Raw genomic sequence first — 23,586 nt, forward strand, 5'->3', positions numbered from 1 at the left:
AACCCCACAGGCTGTGTTGTTATTTTATTAATTGATATACATATTCATTTTAAAAGTCTTAAATAATTATGTCGCTACAAAAACCATACTTACCTACGATCAAAAATATTCCATCCTCCTTAAGGGGTTCAGCAAAACCAAAAATAAAATAACGGCATTGTCAGTCACGTTTGTCACTGACAGTTGACAAACACCGCCTCAAATTATGTAGTCCTAAACTATTGTAACCAAAATGGAAAAATAAGTAAATAAATCAACATTATGATGATATCAACGTTAGAAGAGGGATAGAGTAATAAAGCATAATGTCATCAAAGTAAGATGGGTTGTTGCCATGGCTGTTCCGATGAATCTTGGGAAGTATTTTACGATGACCACAAAGTTCACGGATTTCTACTGAGTTTGGTGATTATTATAGGCATCTTAGCGTACAAGCTCTTCCGCTGCAAACATCCAAGACGCCGCCTCTTCTCTTGGGCAACGCTCACTCGTCCTTAGCCAGTAGGTTCAAAATAATACTTCAGCGTTATATTAATTTATTAATTTAATCTTAAAAGCGAGTTTCATTACCTGCCTATTTGATGGATTACTATTCACTAATGTAATGTACAGCTTAATCTATAAATCACTAGTTTATTGGAAGTACGTTTTGTTTATCTTGCGTTTTCTTTCAGATTGCTTTGAAAATAACAGTCTTTGGCAATTCGGAATAGGTTGGCACTGTTCTTCTCGCCGGTCTCGCGCACCATGGCGGAGAAGTGGCTGTCGGGGTCGGACAGCAGCACGTACGGGTGGTCGTACTCCGCGATCTCGCCGCTGCTCACCACCAGCACCTTGTCCGAGTCCATGATAGTGTTGAGTCTGTGAGCGATCGTCAGCACGGTGCACGACACGAACTGCCGACGGATCGTTTCCTGGATGAAGCTGTCCGTCCTGAAACGCAAACCGAGCCATCAATCACTGCCGCGTCGACATTAACAATGCATGTAATTCTCCAAATACTTACTGAGGATCTACGTTCGCGGTAGCTTCGTCCATTATTAAAATCTGATTGGATCGTAGTACAGCACGCGCCAAGCACATCAACTGTCGCTGGCCCACTGAGAAATTAGACCCACCTTCGGTTACATTAAAGTCTAATGATGGGATAGCCGATTTTAAGTCAACCTGAAATATGAATTGTAATAAACCATGTAATAAATGAGTAACGGACAAATAAAACGGAAAATACAGACAAGTTTCATTCACAAGTGTTACCTGTTCGAGAGCTCTCCAGAGGTCATCATCGCTGTACATGTCAAACGGATCCAAGTTATATCGGATTGTGGCAGAGAACAGGATCGGTTCTTGCGGTATAATTGAAATTTTTGATCGCAGTCCCTGTAAATAACCATAAGTTAGGAGATAATGGCGACCCACACGGACGCGCATAAGTAATACTGTAACCGTGCAGTTCGTACCTGGCGCGAAACCAGCGAAGTATCGAGTCCGTCAATCGATATTAATCCGTCGATGTAGGCAAATCTGAACAGAGCGGATATCAAGGAAGATTTACCAGCTCCCGTGCGTCCTACTATTCCGACCTGAAATAATAATTGAATTGTAAAACCTAAATGCCAATTTATTTGTATATCAATTTTGTTGTTTATTTCTACATTTTATAAAACTGCCAAATATTTTCTCACATACCTTATGCCCACTTTCTATGACAAGGTTCAGGTTCTTCAATACGGGTTGTTCATTTGGCGCATATCGTAAATACACATTTTGAAAGACAATTTTTCCTTGAGAAGGCCACGTTGGGGGCATTTCGATTTCTGAAAATAAATGTTTAATTTACGATTGCGCATTACTATAGTATTTTTTGTTTGGCATGTAAAAGATAAAAACTGAGAAAAAATATATTTATACAGTCGAAAACTATGGGACACCAAAGTAAGTCGACAGTGGACTTCTGTAATCAAGTAGTAGCGAAGATGAAGTGTCCTAAGTATCTTCTTATCCCAATTAAAGTATCGGCGTAGCATGTCTCCTTCCATATTTCTGTCTGACAGCATCTCACAAATATACAGTCCAGGTGCTGGACGAAGTTGCGTATACAAAATATTGTTCTCACATTTTGCATAGTCAACCTCACCCAGCACCCCGTCTAATACCTATTTGATACAAAAGAGGTTTTAGTACTTACTTCCTTGGAACAAGTTAGGTTCTGTGTCAATGCGCGTATACTGCAGAATGCGCTCGACGCTGGTCAGCTGTGCGAGGAACTCTACTAACATGCGCGCTCCGTGCTGCAGCATGATCGTCAACATGTTGCTCTGTGTTACTGCGAGCCCGACGCTGCCCACCGGGATCGTGTCACCTAGTGAGCAGTACATTGTTATAATAGTATATTTTATTTTAAACGTGAAAGATTTTAAGCGTGTATGTGGGTGTGTTTGGATGTTCCTTATATTTTCAAGATCAAAAAGACCGACGAATTTTGATGAAATGCTTCTGTTTGACACTTTAAAACTCAAGAATAACTGCCGTTGTGAACTATGTACTGATTGAATTGCAGCTTATAATATGATACTTCGTATACCATGACACTTCAAATATTTACGAATATTCAGGTTGATAACATCTTGCCAGATTTAGGTAACTTCTATGTCTGGGTTTTTCCTGCTCTACACACAAAAATATGTATGATATATGCATAGATTGAAATAAATACATACCGAAATCAACAAACAGGAAGACGCCTATAACAGTGGTCATGTATATCAAGCACATGGTGTCCAAGTAGAACCCGAATGTGGTGCCTCCATTCAAGTAACTGTTCCATGAAGTGGTGTGTAAGTCCTAAAATAAGGACAATTAATCAATTTATATACTTGTAAACAGATTTGTGTACAAGAATTGAATTTTTTTTCTTTATAAAGTTGAACTGCTGTGATATCAAAATTGTAAAAGATGTGTGTTACCTGATTCGTATCAAACTGTTCAATAAGCCACTTCTGGGCATTTGCTGACCTGATGGTAGATATGCCACTGAGCGATGACGTCACTGTACCAAACATTGGACTTTTGGCTGCAATTAACGCACAATGATTAATATAATACAATGAAAAATACTGAGTTCGGAAGACGTTAATAAATATAAGCAAAAACGAATAATGGTAATTACCTGTTCCTTCCAATCGTTTTATACCCTGAGCTGCCTTCAAATAAATTCGAACCATAAAGATGAACAAAATAAGAAGTACTGCTGAAGGTAGCAGGGTCCAGTACAGGGCGATGGCGTTCAGGACTAGAATAGCAGTCAGGGTTCCGTAGATTTGCAGCACGTCCAACAATGTCCGTGGCAAAATTTCGTCGAGAGCACCCATGTCTTTTGTAAACCGATTCAATATACGACCTGGAGATAAAATTATGTTACAGATCTCTATAATGAAAATTGAAAACATAGTGCATTTGGTTCTTCTCATAAATAAATATTCAGCAATGTAATATCACGGTTACTTTCCCTCAGGAATATTGTACGCGTAAAACTAATTAATTTCGAAACCAATGCAAATGCATATTTAGGTCGTGCATATTGCAACCAACGAGTGTTACGAGTATTTTGTCACAACCAGAAAGTCGTGTCATGACAGAATCGAATCATATGACTTAATTTCTACTATCTGCTTAGCACGTAAATGTCGGTCCTGATTTCTCTCCGGTCATGACGGATTGCCGTCCCATCGGACTATAAGAGTGAAGGAATAGTGAATGCACCTGTGTATGCGCAAAAGCCTGTGCACTATATGTCTTGCGCAGTTGGCTTATCTCCTTACATGAGAACAGCCGCCGTAGCCGATAATCGGCTAGGAGGACATCATTATCTGCTTTATACGAACCTGATGAGCTGGTATCAAAGAAACGCATGATCCCCTTCAGCATGGTGGAGAACATGGTGTTATGCAGGTTACTGGACGCGTTGACGCAGAGGTAGGCGAAGGGAAACACTCGCAAGTTTATTATGGCGATGCACATTGCTACTAGCGCACCATGGATTATCAGGTACTGAGCTATCGTGAATATGCCTACTTGAACATCCAAGCCGGGATCTAAAATAAAACCATAAAAAATTACATACATATTTTCCATCAAATAAATCTTCAGCTAAGGGCTCTTTAACTTGATAACAAAAGGTAATCAGGATAAATGTCAATAAATGGGAGACTCCATAAAACTTGGCTCCACATCAGTCATCTGTATATAGAGTGTTAGGTATTGCAAATTGACACAAAACAATGAATGAGGGTTTTGTCGTCATTTGTCTCTTAATTGATTTAAATTACACCCCGCTTCCTATACTACAACTTTTAATTAGATCGCCGAAATACTCTCTTCGTGGTTTCCAAAACCAGTTGAGTAAGCATGAATGTGTGTATAGGTACCTACTTTCTGAAGTGCATAGTAAAACGAGAATAGCACTTCGCATTTTTGGACAAATTATATCCTAGGTACCTATGTATTCTACACTGGCATTGCATGAAAATAGCGACTGTTTACTTGACTAGCTTAGAATTCGTGAGAAAACCAGTGTCAGTAACATTTGTGTATCTTTATGACGCCAACATGGTATACCATTAGAGACTTGGCGTTGCTATTTGAATTTCAAGCTTACCGCGAAGCTAATTGGCTGAGTAGCTTATGATTGCAGTTTCGAAGCAGTTTCAAGGATTGCAGTGGAGCCTGGCATCACTAGAATGCAATGTTCAGTAGTTTTAAATGCGAAGAATTGCAGTTTAGCTGACCGTAGTACGAAACTGGAATGTGAACATTAGCCAGCAACTTTAGAATTATGGGTCCTAACTATCCTACCTTCATTGTGGTACTTATACAAACTCGGAACCTAACGTATATTAACCAATAGTATATTTTAAAATACTAATTAAATGCTGTTACAGTGTGGTCTGCACATTTATCCTATGTCCTGTCTGTCGTATTGTCTTTTCCGACATTACTTATCTAGTGTTTGGATCGGTTAAGACAAAAGCTTCTATGAATGAAGATGGAGACCCTGAACACATCAAGGCTGTAATTGTATATATAGCTAAATGTAATTCCTAAAGTTTTCAAGCTCTGGGTAAAAAACAGCTATTGAAAAATAATATTTTACCTCCCGATAAAGTCAGAAAATTACTAAAACCTTGACATAAGTTGAGTGAGTCACCGTAATAGCGAAGCATTAGCGACGATTTACACTTTGAAACTTTAATAACACTATGGGAAGTTCACACGTGTATTTCTTCATACTTATTATAGTAATTGCCTTCATTACTTGTAAAACAACCAATTCATTTATTCATATTCTCTAACTGCATTTTCATTCGACTATATCTCTCACACTCATGTTCGGATCAGCTTTCTGAGCTTTCCGTAAACCTACAGCTAAGCGTAGGTATATAATATTTTACCTGTTTTACTTGTTTTATTCTCGCCGTTTCACCCGCATCCCAGTGGAACTTCTTCCCGTACCTACTCGGATAAAATATACCCTGCGTTTCTCTCTTTATTATATCAGTATAGAAGCATAAATAAATATAATAACAATTACCTACACAATAGTTTACCTAAATACCGTATTTACGACATTATGTAATCAACATAGAGTATAATATTCGGGAGTTTCCAACAGTTTAACATTCGATCTAACAGTTTGACTCTTGAGCTCAAGGATATATGGAGCGGATCAAGTAACCTAACGACGCTTGTAATTAATTGAAAGTCCCTGTTAGTTAGCTGCCTTAATTAGGAGCTGCCTCTTGGGATTTGTATTATAAGTAAGTATACTGTTTAATGTAAATACAAGAGGGGTTTTATAATTATCAATTTTTAAATTTCATTATAATGCTTACTTTAGTAACTTTGATGTCTGAATTGTGCGAAGCAGTAAATGTGAGTTCATGTCGTACCAAGCTATCTATGTATGCTTATATTTATGTATACTTATTGTTCAGATCCTCGATACATTAGTTGTCGTTTACTGTGATTAACCGCTGCTCTGACTTTTCCCAATTACCAATGTCATATTAATCTAATCTATATCTACAGAGTTGTGACATTAATGTTGACGTACCTATATCAGCACCGCCCAAGGACTCCTCGTACACAGCCATCTGATTCGTCCTTTAAAAACAAGTTAATTTCGTTACATGTTATAGTAAGTTCAACTCAGTTGTGCGCGCGGCCCTATGTGTGGGTAACTCTTGTACATATACAGTGACTTTGTGTGCGTGACAAGAGGTACAGTCGGGTACAAATACAGTTATTTAGGGGTTGTATACGGCTGTTTAAAGTACAGTTATTACGTAATTTAGTTTATTTATTTATAATGATTCTGTATCGCTACTTGAAAAATCAAATGATGAATTTTCGGATTCGCTACTTTCACCAATGTTAATTATAAATTCTGACTCCATGTCAAAATGTCTATAGTATTCTTCTTTTTTCTTTTGTACATGTCGACAAGTATTACCCAACATCCCTTCATCAATTTGACTTAAACGTTCATTAATGAGTTTCATTATTTCCGTCTTATTATGGTCGACATTATGCGAAGCAATATAATTTTTTTAAATTCCCCACACATTTTGTTTCCATTATTATACTAAATTATAGGTCTTTTTACATTCTTAGTCCACAGATTTATTTATTGTCCGCGTACCCCGAGCTAGAAAATATGTAAGGAGTATTTAATTCATCTTAGATATTTCACTTCATTTATTTCTTAGATACTGTCAATGTCAATTTGAAAAGCCGTATGAGAAAATAATGATAAACTGTAAAATGTAATAATAAAAAGCTTTGAATGTTGTTTCATTTTTTTGAAACGCTACCTGACTCCTTAAAACATTTTCTCCGTGAAGAACTAGACATTTTCGTAAACGACTGTACCCATAACAAAAAGCGATGAGAACACGTCATGCTCGGACGACGTCACTGTCACACGTATGAAAGTTGTATATTTACAAGCCGACGCACACATAGGGCCGCGCGCAAATCTGAGTTGAACTATCTATACCTGATTATCAGTTAGTGATTTCTTTTATGTCGTACCTGTCACTATCATAACAAAATAATCATATAAATACTGTATGGTGTTATGATTATACATAGGTTACTTCAAGGTTGCATAATAAATGCGGGGAAAAGTTTACAACGGCAGTACTGTTTTGGTATTGATCGTAGTTAGTGCACAGGCTACCAAATAAAGATAGGAATTTTAATTTTCACCTGTGTTTCAGCTTAGGGATTGTTCATTGTTCGAAAGAGTTACCACGGCGAGCTTTACCCTTATTTAGGAAGGGCTCCAGAAAAAACAAGAAAGGTTTAAGAAGTCAGTGAGTAAGTGTAAGAAGTAAGTGTCTGACACTGCCTCATGGTGCACCCACAACAGCGGATCATTTGATGATTTCCGAAAAAGGAACGGTTCAAAACAAAAGACGAACTTACCAATAACTGACCCAATAGTCAACAGAAGCTGCGCTGGTTGTAGACAGTACGATCATGGAGAGCGCAAACAATATGAAACAGGCGTTCCCTCCAGCTTTAAAGTACGCCGCGATCACCTCCCAGCGCAGATTGCCTGACTGTCTTTCCTCTTCTTCCATTTTCTGAGCTTCAAACTCCTCCCCGTCATCTTCTTCTGTCACGCTGGTCATGGTTTTTAGTGCAGGCCTATCTTTCTCTTCAATACTCTGATAAAAGAGAATAGCGTTTGTAGGTACCTATGTCTCTACATATAAGATTATAGTTTTTCATTTTTCATATAAGATTAGTGCCTTTTAGGCAAATTGTAATAAGGGTAAAGATTTTTTTTTACAAATACTGTACTGATTTCATACCCTTCTAAAAAGATCTTGTTACCTTCTACTTGTTTGTTAAGAAAATAATTATTTTGCGGTCATGTATGTACCTAGGTGGGTACAAGTAATATCGGCTACAGAAAGGATGAACAATTTTAAAGATTTTTACGTTCGCCTATTATTTTGTGTTGTTTCGCTTGCGAGCCCCGGGCGATCTCCCAACCTCATCTCATGAAGCTGACAACAATAAAATGAGAAAGTAAAGTCGAAGAGGTTGTAATACCGCAACTACGTACCTATATTTTCACAGTAGGTAGACATAGTTGGATAGATGTAATTTCAGTTAAGTATCATTTGAAAGTTAGGTACCATTAAGCGTCTGCTTTGCTGTATGTTGTTTCGATTCCCTTTAGTAGCTTTTATTTCGCTTTGCTTTAATTTTAACCAACCAAATAAATTAACCGGTTAAGTAAAAAAGCATTTTTAACACGCAAATCTGAAAATAGTTTATCGTCACAAAGGATGCATCAACCCAGTGGCGACGCGTTGGCATAAAATTCACATAAATATCGAAAAACATTAAAGCCAGACTTCACCAGTAAACGAATGACCCGAGCTCATTTTTATATAGATATGCGATGGCCGGGGTTACTCCTTTTACATATTTGAAGAGGGTAGTAGCCACTTTGAAGGAATTCCCTCAGACCTTTGGGAATAAATTGTATTTTTACGAACTGCGGAGTAAGTTGCTCGTAAAAGATGAAAGAGTAAACACTATGGTCGGTATCAAAGCTGCTGGGGTACTGTTTAGGACGAATTGCTTTGTAAACACTTCTTTATAACAGTAACAGTATAGATCAGAAGTAAGTATAGTAAAGATTCTTTTTCAAGTAGCTGTTGCAGATAAACTTTTTATTAGAATAATAGTCTTTAAGAAAATTCTGGATATTTTTTCGACCTCAGATATTGAATAAATTGAATTAAAATTAAATCATTATGATAAAAGTAATTTTAAAATACAGTGTAAAATCTACAATTACAAAAATTCGCATATTGTACAATCGACAATGGAGCTAGGCTGGCGGCGTGGCCCCACCGAGGGTGTCTCCACCCCACCGAGGGTGTCTCCACGTTGTCGTCGTGGTGGGGCTTGCGTGCCTCTATGATCCTGAAGCTCTGCCGGTAGAGTTACTCATGCCGGAAAGGTTCAGGGGAGAGGCCAGACAAAGAGGGACCCAGGGAGGGGCCGCTCTTGCAGAGTCCACGCTCGCGGACCTGGCGAGGATGCGGCCACACCCGCAGAGGTGCAGGCGCACCGAAGCGGCGCTCGTTTGTCTCCTCGTTTATCGAAGAGCAAACCGTTCGGCGGGTCTGTTGAGCCGGGATGGCCGGACAGCAGACGGAGGCATGTCTAATGCCGCCGCCGAGGGCTTGGTTTAACCGCCCGGCCCAGAGGAAGGACACCTCTAAGATAAAAAACCACCTAATCCCAAGTTTCGGGAGCGCGGCGAGGGGATGAATGGCCGTGGGGGGCACGGTCGTTAGCGCTCCCACCTGTTGGGGCCAGCCGCCCCCAACAGTATGTAGGCTTGCCCTGGTATGAGGCCACTGCCGGGGAAGGACGTTTTTTATGCTCTCATGATCGTGGGATTTAATATGGAAAAATTCTTAAAAATAAAAAATAAAGGAAAAGTTAGTAGTGAAGGTGAAAAAGTACCTCAGGTACTGGTAGAAAGCGTGGGGATATTGTCGGACTCCGACAACGAAAGCCTCATGAGCACGGCGAGCATCAGCTCATCTCGTAAGCTCAAGCGCCCCAGACCAGGCGCTGACTCAGGATCAGACACGACCCTGAGCGAAGTGTCGGTGCCGGCCTCCAAAGCCGGTGCCAAAAAGGACACAAAGAGGGGTAGGCCAGCTACAACCGGCAAATATGTTGGTATTAGCCTGGCCCGGCGGGAGGCTGCGGCTGCCCAGAAGGCGGCAGTAGCCGCCGAAAAACAGGCGGAAGACGAGCAGCAAATTGCTGCTCTTACGAGAAAAGTAGCAGGAGGTAGGGTCAACCGGCTTTCAGAGTCGTTGTCTGCCGCCTCAGAGGTGATCGTGGAAGCAGAAGAGCTGCCTGCCATAGATCTCAACAGACGAATGATGGACGCCGTAGCGGCCATCCAAAGGGAAAGTCTCAAAGGGACTCAGTGGCGTCTGCAAAAGGCACTTAAAGAGGCTGTAGCCTCAATACAGGAGAGTGCTGAGGCCCTCCTCACCCGTACGACAAACGAAGAGGCGGCATTGTTACGGGCACAGAATGCCAAACTAGCTGCTCAAATGGCGGAGCTCCGCAAGGAGCATGAGGAGTTCAAGGCGGAAATGGCAAATTTCCGTCGTGAGCACCTCAGAAGGGAGGTGGGTTTGCCTCAATTGCAAACACAGACGCTGCCAGAACTACAGCCTACAAAGCAGCAGCCTCCCCAAGAGTCGGAGTTAGCCGGCTTGATGCGCCAGATGGCGAGTTTCAACGCTCGGTTCTCGGTTCTAGAAGGCAAGATCTTGCGCCCTCCTCTTGCTTCTGATGAACGCAGAGCTTCAGCGCCGTCCTATGCGGCAAAAGCCACAGCACCCCGTGTTCAACATGAGGTGCAGTCGGCTACGTTAACCCCGGGGGTGATACCCCCAAATCGAAAGGGGAAGAAAAAGGCGAAGATTACGGAAAAGTCGAGTAACGGGGCTCCCACCGGAGCGTCGCTAATACAAGCGACTCGCCCAATACCGTCGAGCGCCACAACGAATGAGGTGGAATGGACAACGGTTCGACGAGGACGTCGGAAGGAAAACGCCCGCCGCAAGGCTAAGCCAACAGAGTCTGCGGTGAAAAAACAGGCTGTGAGGCTACGTGCCCCTCGTTCGACGGCTGTGGTCATTACACTACAGCCTGGGGCGGAGGAGCGGGGTCTCACATATGCTGAGGTGTTAACACGGGCGAAAGCGAACATCTCGCTAAGTGACCTCGGCATTTCGGGCATCCGGTGCAAAACAACCACAACCGGTGCCCGACTACTGGAAATTTCCGGTGCCACTAGTGGCCCTAAAGCTGATGCCCTTGCTGAAAGACTTAGGGTTTCACTAGGACAGGAAGACGTTCGTGTTTCCAGGCCCACGAAGTGTGCAGACTTACTCATTTCGGGCCTGGACGACTCTGTCACCACAGACGAGGTTATCGGGGCCATCTCAAAGGCCGGAAACTGTCTGCCAGAGCAGATAAAGGCGGGAAGTATTAGAAGAGGAGCCTTTGGCTTAGGGAAAGTTCTGGTAAGCTGCCCCGTATCGGCAGCCAACAGGATTTCAAATGGAAGGAGATTGATTGTGGGTTGGGTCTCAGCACAAGTTTCGCTTCTGGCACCCAAGCCTTTTCGGTGTTACCGTTGCCTGGAAGAGGGACACGTGGGGGTACAGTGTACCGCGGGGGTCGACCGCAGTCAGCTTTGTTTCCGCTGCGGCCAACTTGGGCACAAGGCAGCCTCCTGCACAGCCAAGCCTCACTGCGTACTCTGTGCAGCATCCGGCAAACCAGCCGACCATCAGACTGGGGCAAAGGTCTGCGCGAGGCCCAAGTCAAACAAGAGAGGAACATCACGAGTCACTACCACACAGTCGGTTCATCCGCCGGCTAGTAGTAACTCAGATAACTCGCAGATGGAAACGAGTGGTCCCTCACAGCCGGTTCACCCATCGGCTGCGGCACTGGATCCACCGACGCACGAGGAGGTTACCATGGACACACAATAATGGCCCTAAGTCGTAGATTCCTCCAAGCAAACATCAACCACTGCGCCAGGGCTCAGGATCTATTGCTCCAGAGCATGGCGGAGTGGATGATCGATGTCGCAGTCGTCGCCGAGCCGTATTATGTGCCACCTAGGGATGACTGGGTGTGCGACAGCAACAGTTCGGTGGCGCTCATAGCAAGAATTGCTGTGGACACCCCATCCTTTGAAGTCGTCACCCGGGGGCGGGGCTATGTCACAGCAGTGTGGGGTGAATTATTGATCGCGGGGGTGTACTTTGCCCCCAGCCTTTCTCTCGCCGACCTCGAGGTGATCATGCTAGAGTTGAGCACGGTTATAAGTCGTAGTCGACCGCGGCCCGTTCTCGTTTTGGGGGACTTCAATGCAAAGTCTACTGCCTGGGGTTCCCCGACTACAAATGTGCGGGGAGAGTTAATGGAGGAGTGGGCGGTCGAGCAAGACCTGCTTCTCCTGAACCGGGGTTGCGTGCAGACGTGCGTGCGACAATTGGGTGGGTCTATAGTAGACCTCACTTTCGCAAGCCCTGTGCTCGCATGCCGCGTCCAGGGCTGGCACGTGTTGGAGGAGGTGGAGACGCTGTCTGACCATAGGTACATCCGTTTCAGTATCTCCACTCATACCTCAAGCGGGCCGGCTCAAGCAGCCCCGGTGGGCACTGGAGAGGCCCGCGCTGGGCACTAAACGGCTGGACCGAGAGGCTCTCGTGGAAGCCGCTATTGTGCAGGCCTGGCTAGACCATCCGGACAGGCCTGCAAACATCGAAGAAGAAGCGGAGTGGTTACAGGAGAGCATGTCGCAGATTTGCGACAGTGCTATGCCCAGTACATCCGACACCATCCAGGCGCCAGGTATACTGGTGGTCACAGGAGATTGCACAGCTGCGCATCACATGTGTGGAAGTGCGCCGCCAGTATGCCAGGTACCGAAGAAGACGCCGTCGCCCCTTTACAGCGACGGCCGAAGAGGCGGAACTCTACGAGGCCTACAGGGAGGCAAAGAACGCTCTCCAGCTGGCAATCGGGAAGGCCAAAGCAGAGGCTCAAAGGGAACTACTGGCGACATTAGACCGTGACCCTTGGGGTCGCCCCTACCGTATGGTCAGCGGTAAGTTGCGCAAGTGGGCTCCCCCACTGTCCCAGACTCTGCAGCCACAACTTTTGGAGGATGTGGTTGGCGCTCTATTCCCCCTGAGACCGGAGCATAACCCACCCGCCATGGTTCCGCCTTGGAGCATGCCCAACGCAGAGGTCGACGACGACGACGTGCCCGAAGTGACCCAGGTACAGTTGAGAGTGGCGGTCGCTCGTATCAAAAACACCGCCCCAGGGCCCGATGGCATTCCAGGCCGAGTATGGGCTCTGGCCATAAAGGCTCTCGGGCCCCGACTTGCAGGACTCTTGAGCGCATGTCTGCAGCAGGGTCAATTTCCCCACCAGTGGAAGATCGGAAAGCTGGTCCTGCTCAAGAAGGAGGGACGCCCCGCAGACTCACCATCTGCCTACAGGCCCATTGTGTTGCTGAATGAGGTGGGAAAAATCTTTGAGCGAATCATCGCCGACCGCCTTATTCAGCACATGACCGGAGAGGGGCCGGATCTGGCGGACAACCAGTATGGTTTCCGCAAGGGGCGTTCAACAGTTGACGCGATCATGCGCGTGAGGGTCCTGGCGGAGGAAGCAGTCGCCCGGGGCGAGGTGGTCTTGGCGGTGTCGCTCGCCAACGCGTTCAACACCCTGCCCTGGAATACCATAAAGGAGGCGCTCCATTATCATGGAGTGCCAGAGTACCTCCGTCGCATAATCGGGGCCTATTTGTCGGAAAGGGCTATCGTGTACCCGGGTCGAGAAGGATGGGGTCGTCGAGAGATGACGTGCGGTGTTCCTCAGGGGTCGGTTCTCGGCCCTCTCCTGTGGAACATTGGTTACGATTGGGTCCTGCGCGGTGCGCTTCTCCACGGCGTCAGCGTGATATGCTACGCTGACGACACGCTAGTAACAGCACGTGGGAAGACGTACCGACAGGCGGCCATTCGGGCCACAGCCAGTGTCGCGCAGGTCGTGGGTAGGATCCGGCGTCTTGGCCTCGAGGTGGCCTTGCACAAGTCTGAGGCCCTCTGCTTCCATGTTCCGAGGAAGAAGCCACCTCCGGGGTCTAGCATCGTAGTAGGAGGGGTCACCATCGCTGTCGAATCGACGATGAAATACCTCGGTCTCGTTCTCGACAGTCGGTGGGACTTCGGGCCGCATTTCCAACGTCTTGCTCCCCGATTGTTGGCCGCAGCTTCTGCGCTCTCACGCCTGCTGCCCAACCTCAGGGGACCCAATACCTCCTGCCGGAGGCTTTATATGGGGGTCGTGCGGGCGATGGCGCTCTACGCCGCGCCAGTGTGGGCGAACACCCTGACGGCCCGCAATCTTGCAGTGCTGCGAAGACCTCAGCGTGCGATGGCCATCAGGGTCATAAGGGGATACCGTACGATCTCCTTTGAAGCGGCATGCCTCCTAGCCGGATCCCCACCATGGGACCTAGACGGGAAAGTCCTCGCGTCACTCTATACATGGCGCGAGGAAGCAGTGCAGCGGGGTGAGTGTCTCGTGCCTCGACAAGTTGAGGCGCGCAGGGCAGAGCTCCGCCAGGTGTTAATGGTGGAATGGGAGCAGCGACTTGCGCGACCCACGGCAGGGCACGCCGTCGTCGCGGCGGTCAGGCCCGTTATGAAGGAGTGGCTGGAGAGAAGCCACGGTGCCCTCAGCTTCCGCCTGACACAGGTTCTTACCGGACATGGGTGTTTCGGAAAGTTCCTGTGTCGCATAGGCCGGGAGCCCACGCCCGAATGCCACCACTGTGGGATCTGCACAGAGGACTCGGCGCTGCACACGTTGTTGGAATGCCCAGCATGGGCAACGCAGCGCCGTGACCTAGTGGCAGTAGTAGATGCTGCGGGAAGTCTTTCGCTGCCGGCTGTCGTGTCCTGCATGGTCGGCAGCGAAGAAGGGTGGAACGCCGTCGCCTCCTTTTGTGAGGATGTGATGGTTTTAAAGGAGGCGGCGGAAAGGGAGAGAGAAACTGCTTCCTCTCTCCCCGCCCGCAGCAGACGTGGTGGGCATCGCAGGGTGGCTGATCTCCGGCCACCATAGGGCGCGGCCTGCGGGCGATAGACTAGGGGCGTCTGTCGTCCGATCAGTAACAGGCCTCGAGACGGTGGCGTTGTGTTGCGCGCGCCTCTCTTAGTGGAGTTTGCTGTGGCCGCTGGGTGACGGCCACAGAGGCTGACGGGGCCCGCCTTCGAACATCTGGCGGGCCAATACCTGTCGGGGGTGCGGAAGAATGCTTTGGCGATACCCGTGCCCTCGACAATAGGTAATAGAAGGCAACACTGGGTGGGTTTTTAGCCGGTAAGAGTCCGGCACACCCCCTCCACCGACCCCAGGTGGAGGGAAGTCCATGAGGATTTTCCCCCTGCCAAAAAAAAGGCTGGCGGCGTGGTGGGTCGATATCACGACCGTCCACTCGCAGCAATCGATAAACTTGTATCAGCGTGCTGATTGCCATGCATTATTCAAATAGTGCGACAATTGGCCAGAATTAAATGTTAGGAAAAGATTAAGCGTTAATTCTGCGAGACAACAAATCGAGGCTTGTATGCAGGATGTACTCCTACTCTTAAAAAGGCTCTTCACTCCCACCCTATATAAAAGAGACAGTTGCAACCGAACCTATACTCATATATGAGTATTTCCATAAATAAACGTTTGTTTCCATAACTTAATTTAGGTACAGAACTTGATACTTACCCTTGATCCTAAACTGTCAGAGTCCTTCTCCTTGCCTTCTTGCAGTTGTGAGAGCATCATGGAGAATTCCTTGCCAGAGTTTACCAATTCTTCAAATGTTCCCATGTTTTCAATACGACCCTAGAACAAATAATTGTATCGATATTCATAAAGTTTCCTAAGCTAAAATTGCCGTCCTTTGTTTTTCAGTTGTTAATAAGATCTTTATTACTGTTACAACCTTTGTATCGTCCCTCTGCTGGGCACAGGCCTCCTCTCAAACGGAGAAGGATTGAGCATTAATTACCACGCTTGCTCAATGCAGAGTGGTGATTTCAGACTTTATAGTCCAGGTTTCCACAAGATGTTTTCCTTGACCTTTTATTGTATTTTAAGAATTCTGAGTACTTCTGAGTCTTTGATATCTACTCACCTCATTTAAAACAACGATATAGTCGGCAGCTTTGAGGAAGTGTATCTGATGAGTGACCAGTATTCGCGTGCGCCCGCGCAGGTAACCGTTGATGCAGCCCTCGAACAGTTGACGACCCACGTTAGCGTCCACGGCTGATAGCGGATCGTCCAAGAGATAAATGTCTGCCTAGAAATAAATTATTTATTTGGTTAAACAACTAAAAAAATAAAGTGATTATACAGGACGTTTTCAAGTGTTTTCATTTAAATGCATTTTATCTGCTGGAAAATAAACACAACATAAAAAGTGTTCAGCATTTGATAAAGCACAATAAAAAAAAAACATGGTTACTTTTCCAACACACTAAAGTTTATGTCTCTATATTTAGATACTTTCTTTCCATGGTAAAATACTACGCTTTTTCAAGTCTATGAATATACCATGGCCTACATTCAATAGTAAAGCTACCCCACCAAGAAGTACCAACCCTAATCCAAACAAAAGAAAAAACACGGCGTTTTCTCCTCATTCCGGAGCGAATCATTAAAAGCGATTGAGGAAGCGAATCCCCTGCTCAAGTACACCATACATATTTAAAATGAGCAGTATTAAAAGCTGCTTTGGGAAGCCTTGAATAACCTCGAAAGAAAAATATAAAATTTCGAAACGTGAGAAAAGCTCATGTGAAGTGCCGTGAGATTCTTTTGTCGAGACAAATTCATTTCATTCCTTTTTAGTTCCGAGAGTTCGTTACATTTATTCCGTAGTTAACTTTTGGCACTCACAGCAACAGTGCCGACAGACAAATGCACTGCAGACCGTGAACTAACAAAAAGAACAAACATTTCTTTGAATTCTAGTTGAACGTACGTGAGTAGGTATTTCAAACTAAATGTGGAGAATCTCAACATTGAAATTACTATTATACTGTAACAATAGAAACGATATAGGCAACTACTCTTAGGATTATCAAAACGTAGACTATGTTAGGTTGTTTGTTCAAGCTGAATATTTTAATGAGGACTTGCATGGAAAGTTTGTTTCAATAGATATTATACGTTTTTCCATTGTTGGTTTATTCAAGGTTCCTCAGCAATAGACAACCAGAATATTGACTTGAATAGTTAATACGACTGGCTAGCATTTGAAGTACCTACGAGTTAACGAACTCTGACTTTCACATTTTGAAGAAATACAAATAATATAGCAAATTGTGAAAATTAAGCATGTCCGCCAGGTTAGAGACCCCGACAACAAAAAGGACGGTATATTGGCTTTATAAAATATATTGTTCATTTCCCAGCAGTTACGAGTTCAGTATTTGTGCAACAAAATAGAAATCAATTTACTTCTCTGTAAACAGCGCGCGCCAAATTGATTCTGGCTCGCTGGCCTCCTGAGAGCGACACCCCCCTCTCCCCGACCAGCGTCTGGTCGCTGTACGGGAACTGCTTGAAGTCCTTCTCCAGGGCACACACGCGGCATACCTGAGTACCAAACGCACAAACGTACGGAGCGAGATAGAATTTTGTGAATAAATAGAAAAGAGTTCGAAGCCCTTTAAAATGAGTATTTACGTACCTAACTGAATATCACTTAAGTATTATTCTCTTACGAGGCTACGTAAAATTAAATAAATTGCATTTCATCAGAAACTTGTATAAACGCTGTATTGCCACCAATTAAGCCCTACGGTATTACAATTTTAAAACTCGCCACCCTATTGCTTTTCGGGGCGTTAAGCGGCAATATGGCACCTCGTATTGTTTTCTCTTGGAAAGCTGCCACGAACACAGACATAACCATATATTTTTAATCTATTTGTAACCTTTATTACTACGATTAATTATTTTTATCACTGAAACTAGGAGCGTATCAGTGACATACTTCACGTATCTATAGACCGATCGATGACCCACATAAATCTCCAAATAACAGAAAAATACGTATTGTATGCAAATGAAGATTTATTTACGTACCTTCTTATATTTTTCGGGTTCATAAGGCAAACCGAAAAGTATATTCTCCCGAACGGTGCTGGGGAACAGCCACGCCTCTTGGCAAGCGTACGAGATCTTGCCGTATATTGAAACACTGCCAGTCGCCGAAGGCAATTCTTTTAGTAGAAGTTGCAGAATCGAGGACTGAGAATGAAAAACAAATCATATGAACAAGTTGTTTCCTAAAGTTACCTAATATCCTTAGTTGAGATGATTGAAGGTAATGTGCGGAACAAACGGATCTTTTTTTATCTCGAGCAATTATTTATCGCGTTAACTCTATAGGTCACACTATTTATTGCACAATTATAATATCAAAAGATTGCAGTTATTTGGTAATGCGTTATGTTTATACCTTTCCAGAGCCAACGGCGCCGATGATGCCACAAAGTTTTCCTTTACGTAGTCTCATAGAAATATTCTTGAGGGCCAAGGCGTTAGGGTCCCCTGTCCAACTAGCGGACACATCGTGCACTACCAGAGCAGTGTCGTCCTGATATGACACACTCCTCGCAAACTTCGGGTTAGGAGACTTTTTGAGCTCTGCCCCTAAGGTAGGCCCTGTAAACAATAAATTATAAGGTATTTACAGAGGCAAAGCTAAACTTTATCATTAAAATATCAAATCATTTCTGAAAACACACTGTTATCTCATGATTATTAATTAGTATTTTCGATGTAACTCAAACTTAATGTTTAGGTTACTTGGCTCGCAAAAACAATGTTATGCTTCCACAAAATAACAAATGAGGTTATTGTACGAAGATAGAAGATGGTTCGCTAAACTTGTCGAAACTTATCACGAACATATGGCATGAACTTTGAGCAAATCTATTGACCTTTGAAAGTTTTGAGAAACCAACAGGTGCAGGCAGACATACCTACTCAAACGTCCGTCGATCGATCCATAGGTAAAAGATAAAAGTATAAGTCACGTCGATTTATTTACCAACGGCGAATAGATTAATTGATTGCTTCGTCATATACGCGACAGAGTTTAACTAATCTTTTGTTAATCTTTACTATGCAATTAGATATCTGTTAGCGCCAGTTAATGCGTACGATTGACGACTCTTATCTATTTATTTATTGACAAGGCACACCAACAACTTATTTACAATTGCCTACACAGATATATATTTACAGTCGTTAGTCCTGTGTAAATAATTCAGTTACAGGCGTGCACAACACTCACAGAGAATAGTGGAATAGGAAACTAATCTCTCATCTTATATCTTATCAAAATCTCTCTTATATGTATATGTCGGAGACTGTCAATAGTACGGACACTAAACGTCACGCAAGCGCGCCCTCTGGTGGCGTTTCCGGTGAAACAACATTTTGGCGCGCTTGGCAGAGTAGTGGTGGTCGGCGTGGCGTCCGCGGAGCTCAGTCTTGGTCGAGTCGTCGTGCTGCGCACATCTCGAAACTGCCCTACGTCACGTGTTATTGCCTAGTGTTGTACTACCGTTGTAGATCCATATTGTAAAGTGTGTAAAGTGTCTTTTGAAATTAAAGTGTAAAGGTTCTTCTAACCTAACAGACAGACATGTGTTGCTGGGGAGTTTGTTCCGCCACTTCTTCTCCCCAAGCCAAAACACATAGGAAGTGGCGAAGGGCGGGCGTTTCGGGGGTTGTCTTTTGTTCTGACCAATTTGAATAAACGTTTGAGTTTTGAGTTTGTTTAAGTTTCTTTGAGTTATCTCTTTGTACGATTACCCTAACTGATGTCGGACGATAGTGCCATCCTGATGTTTCGCCGCCTTCCGACATATAAATGTTTCACCTTATCAGTTTTCATAGTTTGGATAGAATTTAAGCGTGTCTGGTAATTATTAAATGGGTCGTTTTGATTATAGTAATTTTGTAATTTTAGATTTGTTGTAAATCGAATTTTACGATTTGAAATCTCACCTATAGGCGCTCCATCCGATTTGCGATGGTACGAGAGTGGTCGTACGGAGCCATTCATCTCCAAGTTGTCCAAGTTATCTTTCGCCGACATGTTGCGGAACAAGTTGGACGAGGTCTCCTCCGACTGCCCCGTCAAGTCGGGCCTGTCCTCTGTGAATTAAAACATATCGTTTTGGCAACCCTGCACGAAAGTTAGGATAAAGAGCAACTGCAGTGTAAGGCGAATTTCTACTGAATATCTTTGAATACGTTACTGTATATTCAGTTGAAGTTGCCAGTGTGAAAAACAAGATGTCACAGCGAGACAACTTATATTAAGGGAATAAAGAAACAATGTTTTAAGTATAAACGTAATTAAGTATAGAGTGGAAATTCTTTGCTCCTTTTCAAAATATTCTTTGTAGTAATATTTTAGTTCCAAGGTATTGGTATTCCTCTAACATGCCTCGCCACAGTGGAATGCAGGGCTTACAGTGACGCATAACGTCTGAAATCCATAATGTGGGTCAAATCTCTTACAAAAAATCTGTGTAAGTGTGAACTCTCGTTACGACATAAGGAACATTTTATAGCCATGAGACTACTTCATTCTTAGTTTACTCGGAATTAAATGTCATTCTTGTAAAATTTATGTTAATATTGTCGCCGTACCTAATCCACATCAACTATTTGAAATATTTACTAATTATAAAGATAAGTTTTTTGATAAGTTTAAACATTAAGATTACCTTTAACTATAGGTTTTTAACAATTTAAAATAAATAACTAGGTAGGTACATTTAATCAAGGGCCGATAAGACTTTCCCTTCTAGCAGAAAAAGGTCGTAATTTTCTTAGGTACGTATTATTTTCATCGACTAAAAACAGCAGTATAGCAATTGCCATCTATAAAAATCAATCGTATCGAATCTCCCCGAAATCCGGCCGAAATCTATGGCATGTCCTTCATACTTTATGTATTTTGCTAGCATACGTTACTACAAGTTATTTGTTCTGTAAATAAATTAAGGATAATCGAGTAATACATACGCAACGCCAGAAACTTCTCAACCCTTCCCAGAGAGACCAAGAGCTCTGCAGTGAAAGACAATACCAGCGGCAAGATTAATGTAACGTTCACTTGAGCCGCGTTCATGAACTGCTGCAGCGGGTAGAACTGAAACAAATAATATTACTCGCACTATATTATTGTTATGGATGATACAATCTGAGACGGCTTTAAGTAGAGCGATCCTGGAGCTCTTAAGATGTGGACTTGTTTGTTTTGCGAAGTTTTGATGAAGTGTGAAAATAAATGAGTACAATTGAATTCAGTTTTTCAATAGGACACAGACAATTTTTCAGCTTTAGACATACCCATTTTTTATCTAGGGGACTTTTTAGAGGTGATGTAATAAAATAAAATTAATCTCTCTCTCTCTCTCTCTCTCTTAATCTTCCTTTTGCACAATTTTGGGCTGACGGAAGAAACAGAACAATGTAAAAATCCTATTTGCGTAGTTACAGCAAAGCTAGTGTCTTAACCCTACAGTGTTCACTGCGCCAGGAAAGAAATATATGATGACAGTTCGATTAGGATCGGATGCAGAACCGGTCGCACGCTCCGATAACCCTCTTGTTTTATGTACCAACACAACTATTTACATCATTCATTTGTTTTTATGATCTAGTCAAAGCCATATACTTTTATATTAAAAATGTAGCGATGCGAAACGTCTTTCGTCAAAACTGTCTTTTGGTACTTTTACAAAAAAAAACTTTTGCGTTTAATAAATTCGAAAAATTCTGCTTTTATTCGGAAAAATGTGCCAAATATCGGTATTCCACTTTACCAGCAATGGAGACTATAAAATGCAGCCAATCTTCAAATGCGAAATGTACCACAGATAACGTTTTATGTTTCACAGGATTTGTGATTTTATTGTAATGTCTGTGCACGAGGTTAATATTACGGCGCCTGTGCATAAAGCGCACAGACAAAGGCTGCTGTTGGCATTATTTCAATAACGCATATTGGATCAGTAATACCCATGTATAACATCAAAATGGAAAAAGAAAATGCTAACGGTAGTAGATCAGCCATACTAAATTGCAATTGTTGTGATATGTTTATGTTCCTATAAATCGGCGTTTGTTAAAATTATTTATGTCTACAGTTTATCCGAACTCATTGCTGGTATCGAGATTGCTAAAATAATTGTTCTCTTAAAATGTGTTTGTCATGGATCATTTAGATTAATTTGTTCCAATCAGGAGACCAATCAAGAAGATACTTACGACATTGGCCGACATGACGTTTCCAAGCAAGACGTATGTGAGCACAGTTAGGAAGAGCGCAGTTCTCTCCGTGAACATCATGAACCCGAGGAACACTGTCCTCACTATGGTAGCTCTTTTCACCTCCTTCAACTCATCTGCACGCTTCTGTCCCACCACATTTTGGAAAGGAATCTCCCATCCATACATTTTTATCACCTAGAAATAATTAACACAATATAAAATAACATTTCTTTAAAACCTCTTTGCTCGTTCATTTGCAGCAGTTTACAAGGTAAATAAAACAATCTTAAAAGTTTAATTAATTAGTCCATCTTTGTGAATGCGACTCGGACGGGAAAGTTTTTAGAATACTTAATAAGTACGGTCTTATTTACCAAGTCCGGCTGGTAAAGGACGAGGGCGAGGAATTCTGATTAGGTAATGCTTTCAGTGGTGGGGATTAATTAAATTCAAGTACCTTATTATTAACGGTTTGAATATGTCTATATATCCCTCATAAAAGAATAGAAATCGTCCAATACACACACTAAGATCGTTTTAACGCGAGTTTAATACCAACCTGTATTCCGTTAATAACTTCGCTCATAATTTTTATTCTGTTATCCGTTTTCTCAGCTGTACGAAGTCGAAGTTTACCTAAGTACTGACCCAAGCCACCTGAAAATTTAAATGAAAAGTTTTCATAAATCGTAATCCTGTTTTCTTTATTTCAATGGAGTATAATGTCGTATATTTTAAGAAAGTAAACTTCAAGTTTATTATTTTCACAATATGAAACACAAATCTTTTTTAAAGATAAATAATAAATTACCCTGGAAAGGCAGAGCAATGAGGATCAAAGCCGCGAAGCCGATGAAGGCAGCCGTGCCCACCTGCAAGTACCCGAGGTATATGACCGCGGCCACTTGCAGGGGTATAATCCACACGTAGTGGAGGAACATCATCGCCAGGTCGAACCTCTGCAGGTCGTTTGACAGCAAGTTCACCACCTTACCCGCCGTCGTCTCACCCAGGGAACCGTTGCTCATACGCATTATCTAAAAATGAAGGAATATGTCACAGAAATAATTTTACACAGAACTTAAATGCGTGGTTAGCCACTGAAGCTGTAGGTCTCAGTCTACTTAATACGACTACAGTCATAATCTGTAATAACGACATCGAAGAGACTATAGAATATAGACTATAGCCTACAGCATTCCGCAGATCTTTGATTTTGGTCAATTTAACCGGTATGTTGTTTTAATCGATGTCGCCATAAACGGTTTTAACTGTATTACTTTAAGAGCAATTCCGTACCTTTCTAAACATTAAAGAGCCAACAGCACACCTTATCTTCATCCCGAACTGCTGGCAATACAGTGCACCGTGGTGGTTCATGAAGGACGATAACCAGTTGGCGAAGATCATTCCCAGGGCATAGTACATAGCTGTCTCTCGAGCCATCGTCGAGTCTACTGACCAGTACTGAAGTAACTGACTGAACAGCAATGGAGACGCCGTTCTACGAAGAAATTGTTGCTTTTGCATCAATCTTTCTCGAATGTTCAATGGCTTTGA

The 23,586-nt window shown here is 43.3% G+C and overlaps 1 protein-coding gene across 1 annotated transcript in view; it reads right to left on the reverse strand.

Moving 5' to 3' along the window:
* Positions 1–526: 526 nt before the first annotated feature.
* LOC110383718 (ATP-binding cassette sub-family C member 4) overlaps positions 527–23,586 on the reverse strand; it is a 30,445-nt gene continuing 7,385 nt past the window's right edge. Inside the window, exons 3-25 of the mRNA XM_021344538.3 lie at positions 23,326–23,530; positions 22,838–23,063; positions 22,586–22,683; positions 22,024–22,221; positions 20,776–20,902; positions 19,747–19,896; positions 18,188–18,393; positions 17,812–17,976; positions 17,182–17,319; positions 15,851–16,018; positions 15,439–15,558; positions 7,489–7,733; positions 6,113–6,162; positions 3,885–4,094; positions 3,170–3,400; positions 2,967–3,073; positions 2,721–2,844; positions 2,189–2,362; positions 1,690–1,817; positions 1,461–1,583; positions 1,258–1,380; positions 1,007–1,167; positions 527–933 (exon numbers count right to left, since the gene is read on the reverse strand). Of these exons, the coding sequence (XP_021200213.3) occupies positions 654–933; positions 1,007–1,167; positions 1,258–1,380; positions 1,461–1,583; positions 1,690–1,817; positions 2,189–2,362; positions 2,721–2,844; positions 2,967–3,073; positions 3,170–3,400; positions 3,885–4,094; positions 6,113–6,162; positions 7,489–7,733; positions 15,439–15,558; positions 15,851–16,018; positions 17,182–17,319; positions 17,812–17,976; positions 18,188–18,393; positions 19,747–19,896; positions 20,776–20,902; positions 22,024–22,221; positions 22,586–22,683; positions 22,838–23,063; positions 23,326–23,530 (3,757 nt within the window). The 3' untranslated portion in view covers positions 527–653. The remainder of the gene's footprint in view (positions 934–1,006; positions 1,168–1,257; positions 1,381–1,460; positions 1,584–1,689; positions 1,818–2,188; positions 2,363–2,720; positions 2,845–2,966; positions 3,074–3,169; positions 3,401–3,884; positions 4,095–6,112; positions 6,163–7,488; positions 7,734–15,438; positions 15,559–15,850; positions 16,019–17,181; positions 17,320–17,811; positions 17,977–18,187; positions 18,394–19,746; positions 19,897–20,775; positions 20,903–22,023; positions 22,222–22,585; positions 22,684–22,837; positions 23,064–23,325; positions 23,531–23,586) is intronic.

Source organism: Helicoverpa armigera, chromosome 5, assembly GCF_030705265.1.
Source record: "Helicoverpa armigera isolate CAAS_96S chromosome 5, ASM3070526v1, whole genome shotgun sequence".
Classification (NCBI taxonomy): Eukaryota; Metazoa; Arthropoda; class Insecta; order Lepidoptera; family Noctuidae; genus Helicoverpa; species Helicoverpa armigera.